The 8327-nt window shown below is 43.4% G+C and overlaps 1 protein-coding gene across 1 annotated transcript in view; it reads right to left on the reverse strand.

The window, feature by feature from the left end:
* Positions 1-643: 643 nt before the first annotated feature.
* Positions 644-8327, reverse strand: part of ADGRL3 (adhesion G protein-coupled receptor L3) — a 1275722-nt gene continuing 1268038 nt past the window's right edge. Inside the window, exon 25 of the mRNA XM_019522289.1 lies at positions 644-5076. Coding sequence (XP_019377834.1) covers positions 5009-5076 — 68 coding nt within the window. The 3' untranslated portion in view covers positions 644-5008. The remainder of the gene's footprint in view (positions 5077-8327) is intronic.

Here is an 8327-nt window from a genome sequence, read left to right on the forward strand (position 1 = left end):
CAGAGCCTTTTCCCAATTAAAATCTTTGATCAGTTCAGAAGTGGCTGGTTGTCTTTACTGTTTGAGTGCTGCTCTGAGGCTTAGAGGACATGAGCTAGTAGCATCCATCTGGCAATTCCTTTGTGGATACTATCATCTACATGAAGTAAACTATCACTGCAGTGGGTATGCCAGACAGTGCCACAAGAGGGGTAATGAATGGACTGAGTGAGAATAGGTTTGAACTGTAGACTTTGGCCCTGCCCCTGCAGTTGAATGCATGCGAGTAGAACTTCACATGCATGGGTGAGTGGGTTTATTTAGTTTGGAGAAGGGAAGACTGAGAGGGGGTTTGATAGCAGACTTCAACTACCTGAAGAGTGGTTCTAAAGAAGTTGGCGCTAGACTGTTCTTAGTAGGGGTAGATAACAGAACAAGGAGCAATGGTTTCAAGTTGCAAGGGAGGTTTAGATTAGATATTAGGAAAACCTCTCTCACTAGGAGTGTGGTGAAGTCCTGGAAAAGGTTACCTGGAGAGGTGGTGGAATCTCCACCCTTAGAGATTTTTAAGGCCCAGCTTGACAAAGCCTTGGCTGGGATGATCTATTTGGGGATGGTCCTGCTTTGAGCATGGGGTTGGACTAGATTAAACCCTAATTTTCTATGAACTTTGTGTCAATGAAGATGCAAGAGTAGGACTAGGGAAATGGGTCCAACAGGCTGCTCATCCCATTGGTCATTTCTAACCATGTTCTCATACTTGCTCAACATCCAACTTCCACTGTTCTTCAAGGGTTCTGCTGTGCGCTGAGCTCTTCTGATCACCAGCTTCCTATTTCCCAGTGATTATTAGCTCGCACTCGCATGCATCTGCATTTACCTGCCCATGGCATAGGGCAGTAGTTTTCAACTTCCTGGGACTTGAGGTACCCTTCTATAAATTTTGTGAATTGGGTGTCACCCAGTTCCAAAAACATATATATTAATTACAATGCTTATTTCCTTGCAGAAGGACTGGGAAGTAGAGGTGGGGGATCATTCAGGCAGGGACAAGCCTGAGCCTGCATTTATCTACTTGGCTTATCTGCTTATCTCCTCACACCTTGACCACCCTTCAAAGGATTTGGCATGACCTTGGTTGAGAATCACTGACATAGGATATGAAAGTGTTTGTGGGTGCTTCTGAGATGGTTGCGGTACTGACAAATGCTGAACCTACATATGACTTACAGAGGTTTCCTGAAATCAGAAGTGATGGAATGCACCAATTTCATCATGTAATCTGCATGTGCTATGTATTCAACACTGAAAATACATGCAAAGGAAAAGCCGAGGGCAGGATTTATCCTTTTCATTCCTATTAGTTTGTTTTTGATCATCTTTATAGCCAGGCCCCTTTGGGTATGTCTATGCCATCCTGCACTACTAGTCTGGATGAGAGGCAGGGCATCACTCTGGGGTCACTTTCCAGGCCTCTTGTCTCTGGCATGCTTGAGACTGGCCATGGAGGATGTCCCTGGAGTAGCTTCACTGCTGCTTTTCCAGCTTGCTTCATGCAAGTGAAAGGGGTGGGGAGGGGCTGGAGGAGGAGACTGGGGCAGGGCATTACTTGGAGAGCTGAGAGCCCTTGGTTACCATGCACCCAAAAGGAGAGAGTTATAATGAACAGATTGCATGTGCCACAAAGAAAAATTCCTCTACACACAGTGTTAGAGGTCTAAGGTTCGATGCAATGGGAACTTCCAGGGATAGACACCAATTTTGAGACCTGTAGAGAAAAATAATGTGAATTTCTGTTCTCTAGTATCATAGAGTTTCCATCTATATACCTGTTTGTTCCTAGATCATAAACCTGTCCCTGGCTGAAGACCACCTATATATGAGGTTTAATGTTGCCAAACTCACCTTTCAAAAATCACGTCAGGCCCCAACACAATCAACATTTTAAAAAGTAATAAATCAAACTGTGGTAGGCACAGAAGCAAATAGCATTTTCAAGATTTCCTCCATGAGTAGGAGTTTTGTCATCCAGATGGAAAACCTGACGGTGATAGCATGCTTCAGGAAGACAGGAGATGTGGATTTGAAATGCCATAGGCCCTACACCACAAACTTCTTGGGCAAATGGAGATGGGTACAACCATCAGTTAGTGAGACTCCTGCCTATGAAAATGGGAGCACATGTGAACAGAAATACCTGATGGCAAGTACTAGTCACATATTTAAGTCCCTGGCTGGGGTGTGAGTTCAGACATAACCCTGTGCTTAGCGTTTCCTATTGGTTACCTGTAAGCACTTCAGTACTTTCTGGATTGCTTTTCAGAGGCACTTAAGGGCAAGATTCAGGAGCTTGAGCAGGCTCTGTTCACTCACACTCATAGACACACCACTGAGGTTACTGGGAACCTCTTTCTCTGTGCCTTCCCTCAAGCCCTTGGTCTTCAGAGTGCCTGGGAGTGGCCTGTGTGGATGTATTGAGAGCAGCCTTACTGCTCCAGGTTTGTAGAATGGGTTGAAAGGCCTTGAAAAGGCTGTGACTCATCACTGCCATGGTATATATTGGCCCTACATCTCCCCACTGTACGTGATCCTGTACGTGGTCAAATCAGATCATTGTCCTGGAGTAACAAGCCTAAGCTACAGTATTCTAACAGCTAACACTGGATTTGGGCCTACATTATTTGTTGCTCTAATTGTTAAATACATAGCAGATGAAAAATTCATGATGATACTACATAAAGCAAAGATTTGCTTTGTATCTGTCTGTTTTCTGGCTTGCACATCTCTCTTGTGGCTGTCCTTCTTAAGTACTATGTCCATCAGTCCCGACTCATGTGGCTAAAGTCTGACTTCTATTGCTTCTGTTATGTGTGGCCATACATACAAAGGTAAGTATAATATATAGACTTGTTCTCTCTCTCTCCCTTTCTCTCTCACGCACACACACAAACACATTCTGTCTACCCAGCCAAATTAGTTGGCCAAAAGCGATGGCTCTGCCTTGAGGGGGCGGGTTTTGGAATGCCTTCATATTTTATTTTGGAGGACCAAACTGATGAATATTCTTTCCCCTTTCTCAGATAATTCTGACTTTCCTGTATCAGGGTGATGGGAAGGAGTCCAGCTGGTTTCAATTGGTAGTTTCATTGCTTTATGTCATCTGCAAGTCTAGGCCCCAAAATTCAATTCTGTTAGAAGTAATGAAGGATAAATATCAACAAAATTATCTGCAAATAGCCCTGTCTGTTCAGCCTCTTCACAATTCATGCTATGCTCTTTTGTGGGTTCATATAACTTTAGAGTGTCAAAGCTAATCCCTGTGAGGCTTATGTGGATTTGGACTCTGAAAATACCTACATTCCTATATGAAACTCACTGGAGATGCAGAAATGCTTGTTGGGGGCCTGGGCTCATTTCCCAACATTGAATTGGCAAAAAGAAATCAGTACACTTAAGATAATAAGGCTCACTTCTTATTAAAAAAAACCCCCAAAAAACAAACAACTCCCCTGCACCCTGTATTTACATATTACAAGGAAATCTGATCGGCATTGATTCAGAAATTCTCTGTTTACCAAAGCTGTCAGAGAAGATGCTATTAAATGTGTGCCATTTTCTATTTACACCTCACGATTGCCCTCTAAAGTACCCTGGTAACAAGTGTATCTTGCCCTGAAATTAGGGATATATCTTCCCCTTGTATTATCTCTGTTTATACACTGGACTATAGCTACAATAGTGGCCAGTAATTGGGATGCCTTTGTTTTGCAGACCAAAATGAGGTACCCTAAAAAGGTCCTGATTTTTAGAGGCAGTTTTCAAACACTTCCTGCAATTTAAGCCATTTTCAGGTGCTTTGAGTTGAGAATCCCAAATTCCTAGCAGTTCTTCAACATGGAGGCCATTGGTCTCCTCTAAGAAAACAAAACAGCGTCCCAGAGATCCTTGGTATTTCATGGCTCTGCTGTGTGGTAGCCTGGACAACAAACCCTCCTTAAGCATAGCTCTCAGCAAAACTGCTTGCACTTTGCAGACTTGTTGGCCATAAAATGCTTTGCAGGTTTATTGGTCTGCATCACATGCCCTGCGAGTGAAGGATTACTGTCTCATTTAGAGGTGGGAAAATTGAGGCACAAAGGCCTAAGCCCTGTTCTACCTCTCAGATGTCTAAGTGGTGCTTATACTGTTTTGGGTAGCTAAGGTACTATCTTGTCCCATGCAGCAGCTACAAAATCATTACGATACCTAGGTTCCTTATTCACCAGCATTTTGGGAAAGACTTCTGGGTGATTAGACCTGGATTACTTGGCATCTTCTGCAGCAGTCCAGAACAGCTGCCACAGTATCTATCTCCACCTAAGCACTGTTGCAATTCAAATCTGTCTGGAAAGTACACACAGACCTCCAAAGTCCCTGACTCCTTATGAGGAGAAAAATGACTGCTTCATGCTGATGGAGGAGGAGAGCTCATCCACCTTTTCCCAGTAGCCTTGTGAATAAAGCACTTGTCTAGGGAATGGAAAACTTAGGTTCTTAGCCCCACTCAACTGGATGGGACTGGAACACACACCTTACATGTCCAAAGAAAATGCACTAGTGCCCAGGCCAGAAGCTGGGCCAGGCTGAAAGTATCTTCAATCACTACTGTTGAAGCTGGCCAGCTGGATGGAGAGGGATGCAGGAGTCATGGGGCCAGCAGGAGAACAGTCACATGGGAGTCTGATTGTGTAGCCCAGTGAAACAGATGTCTTTTCCATGACGAAGGCAGCCCTGAGTTCTGCTCCCATTCCTGTTTATGCATGTTGGAGTTGCCTAAGTTTTAACATCCCCAGAGCAGAAGAACACTCCCTGGGTGGAACAGGATCACAATCCTAAGGGAAGACGCATGCTTTTAGGGACAAACGGTAGCAAGGACCTAGGCATCTTAGAGGTGGACTAGAATATAGGCTAAAAGGTCAGCGCAGAGCAGATCCATGGGTAAACCAAATACAGAACCTCTCAGAAGTACTGGGAGTCCTTCCACCAGTCATTAGATGACACTGTCTTCCATTGGGACCCTTCTAAAGACTGGCTCCTGCTTTGGTGCTCTTACACTGTCTGTGAAAAACAAGATAAGATAAAGTAAACTGAAACGAAATAACGCCATTTGTCATACATTTATAAAATCATCCAGTGTTAAAACTCAGCAAGGCTTGCTTAATCCTGACAACCAAGAATTATTTTTACAATCTTCAATTTAAACAAGGGATTGTGAATCTATCTCGGACAGCAAAATAGAGACTAGTTGGGCACGGTTGAAAGTTCTTGGTAATTCGCATCCAAGGGCAAACCCGCCACCCATCTCCTCCCATTAGCCTACCTTGTTAGTGTGGGGTCAGCCAGCTGCCTTGTTTGCCATACTGTCATTCCATATTTTGAAAAGTGGGTAAGCTAGCCTCTATGACTTCCAGAGGACTACTGCTCTAAGAGTGAGTTTTATTTGCAAGGTTTACGTGAGTTATCTGCTCTCGTGTCGTTCCTTTTTTGGTAAGATCAGCTATATTGCAAAATAACATTTGAACTGCTATGTTCACATGGGTGTTGTCCTCCCTTGTCCATGACACTCAGACTTTTGGGGGACATATCCCCACTGCAACTGTAAAAATTGTGTCCAGTGAACTATCAGAGAATATGTCTTCCTTTTCTGGGCACATGGGGGAAACTGTGGGAAGGTTTTGCAATGTGGGTAGAACTAGCGTGGATCCATAATACACAGCAGTCATGTTTGCACAGCAAATGAGTTGTCCTCACTTGAGCATTACCCTGATGGACCTGTCAATGTGAGTTAAGAGTGCTACTACATTTGAGTTCAGGGACTTTTGTGTGGAACAGAACTCAAGTTTGGGGCATCATTGAAGATAACTGCAGTAGAGACCAGCCAGGGTGAAATTCACCTTTGTGCACCAGTAGGTCCTATTTAGAGGGTTTAAGTGGAACATAGGCCTCTGTACTGAGATAACTATAACCTCAGGGTTGGTGAAATGGACATTGTGCATACACAATAGTGTTCCTTCCCTCAGAAGTCAGGAAGACATCCAGAAGCTGATTCAGTACAAATAATAATCCCCTTTGGCTTTAGCCAAATTCTCCATCTGTCACTTGAACTGCAATTTTATTTCTCCCTTGGAGTACTATCCTTAGTGCTTACCTAGATGAACATGAAATACACCATGGGCACAGCTACATCAGATGGTTACTGCAGAGTAGACTAATTAGCTCCACAGTAGAGTCTCAGTGTCTACATGTGTGGCCCTATTAAGCCACAGTAAACTAATACATGCTGCCATAGGCTAGTATTTGTAGATACAAGTACTCTCCTGTGTCAGTGTTATTTACTGTGCAGCAGCACATACGTAGATGCTGCCAGAGCTGGCTGGGGCATGAAGGTGCTTCAGTGCAGGGGCTGCCTGCCGGTTATCACCGTGCTGAAGCACCCTTGTGCCTCAGCCAGCTCCTCCACAGCACATCAAGCTGGGTCAGAGCAGCCTGGGGCTGGCAGGCTGAGCCCCCGGACCCTGTGCCAATGGGGCTGCTCCAGCCTAGCTCAATGTCCTGCGGTGTAAACATGGTTCATGAGAGCAATAAACTCTGGTGCCATATGCGCCAGAGTTCATTGCTTTGCAATAATTTCATGCGTAGTCACGCCCCATGTGTATTTATTTTACTACAACACTCTTCTCAGTCTGACCAGTGCATGCTATTTATAATTCCGATCTAATCTGGTGTTTATTTAAGCAGGTTTTATCATAAATAGAAAATTTGTATAAATCATTGCCAAGTAAACAGATTTGTTTTGATATCAGATATTAACTGAAGGGTTCTTCACAGATTTTTCCTCTGAGTGCTGTATTTTACAGCTGTTGCTATAATAATTGCAACCTTGAAAGGTTGAAAGGAGAGCCTCTTTTTAATAGATTTGGATGGAAAATAGGGAGTCATCATGTATTAGGGGCAAAAATCATTTAGGCAGTTTTCTTGATAAATAACATGCAGGGAGAGATTAGGACAGGTTGAACTCATTCAGGGAGAATTAGAACTCCCCAAAACCCCTTCCAAAGTTTCAAATCAATTAATTCTCCACACCTTTTGGTCCAGCACACCTCTCTTGCTTTCTATTCCAGGGTAAAAAGTAGCACAAGGAAAGCTAGTTGCATACTACTGCTCATCTGGCCAAAATAAGGAAGCCAGGTGCAAGAAGTCAGCCATGCCTGTACTCATACTATTTCTTGTAGCAAATACTTGCAGTTTGGGAAGTACAGAGTGAAGGGAGGCTGTGGTTCTGGCTGGAGGAGATTTTATGCTTTCATAAGGAAGAGACAGACCTCCATAGCACGAGGGTTGTTCTGTCTTAAACAGGCTGAAAAGACCCAGAGGAAGCTAATAAGGAATTCATAGATGGTGAATAAACATGTAATTATTACTGAGCACAGAAATAAGTTAGAATGGACAGGAGCAAGGCACATCCTTGCTCATGTTGACTAGCAACCTACTTTTTGACTTATTTTATTGATTACAGTAGGATTAATTGCAGAATAAGGTGCTATTTAGTGGCAGCAAAAGTGGCAGAATTTAGCATTAAGAAAAGTAGAAGCAACCAAACAACCTTCATCTGAAAGAACCTGCCATGAAAGTAAAAACCTCTCTCAAATGAAGGGAGTCTCAAATAGCAGGTGTTGCAAATAGTTAAAACTCTTTGGTCTCTGATGTCATAATATGTTCATACAATGCTGCGTTCAATCAGCCAATGGACGAATCAGCTCCAACAATCCCAGCCGAGTGCTAAGGCGCCAGGGCAATGATCAAGATGATTTCTTAGCTTCTATTTGCTGTCTCTGTATAAAGATTTTTACCCACTCAAGCTAGTTTATACAGAGGAAACCTCATGTATATCATCATAGCAGCATCTGAGCTCTGTAGAGTTTTAGCTTTTGCTATCCTTTGCATGCTATTTAATTGCTGTTCTGAAATAATTAATGGTGGATGCTGCTGTGGAAGTAGTAGTGATGGACACAAGTGAAAATCTTAGGCCTGTCTGAGATGCATCTTTTTAATGGCCTATGTTGCACAACCAAGCCAGGACACATTTCCTCCTGTACTGCCCAACTCACTAGGCTTTGAGAGCGGTGGCTTCTAAATGTTGTGACTGTGTCCAACCCTAAAAAATACCACTGCAGTACCCATACACAGCAGTCTCACTGATGTCACTGCTATTGGCAATTTGCAAAATGACTCTGAATTGCTGGGCCCAACTCTATTTAGAATGAGAAATGCTCTGTTTACTCGTGAGCTTTTCACATATTGCAAACCTC

The sequence above is a fragment of the Gavialis gangeticus genome, unplaced genomic scaffold, assembly GCF_001723915.1.
Source record: "Gavialis gangeticus isolate Ggan-Ray unplaced genomic scaffold, GavGan_comp1, whole genome shotgun sequence".
Taxonomy (NCBI): domain Eukaryota; kingdom Metazoa; phylum Chordata; order Crocodylia; family Gavialidae; genus Gavialis; species Gavialis gangeticus.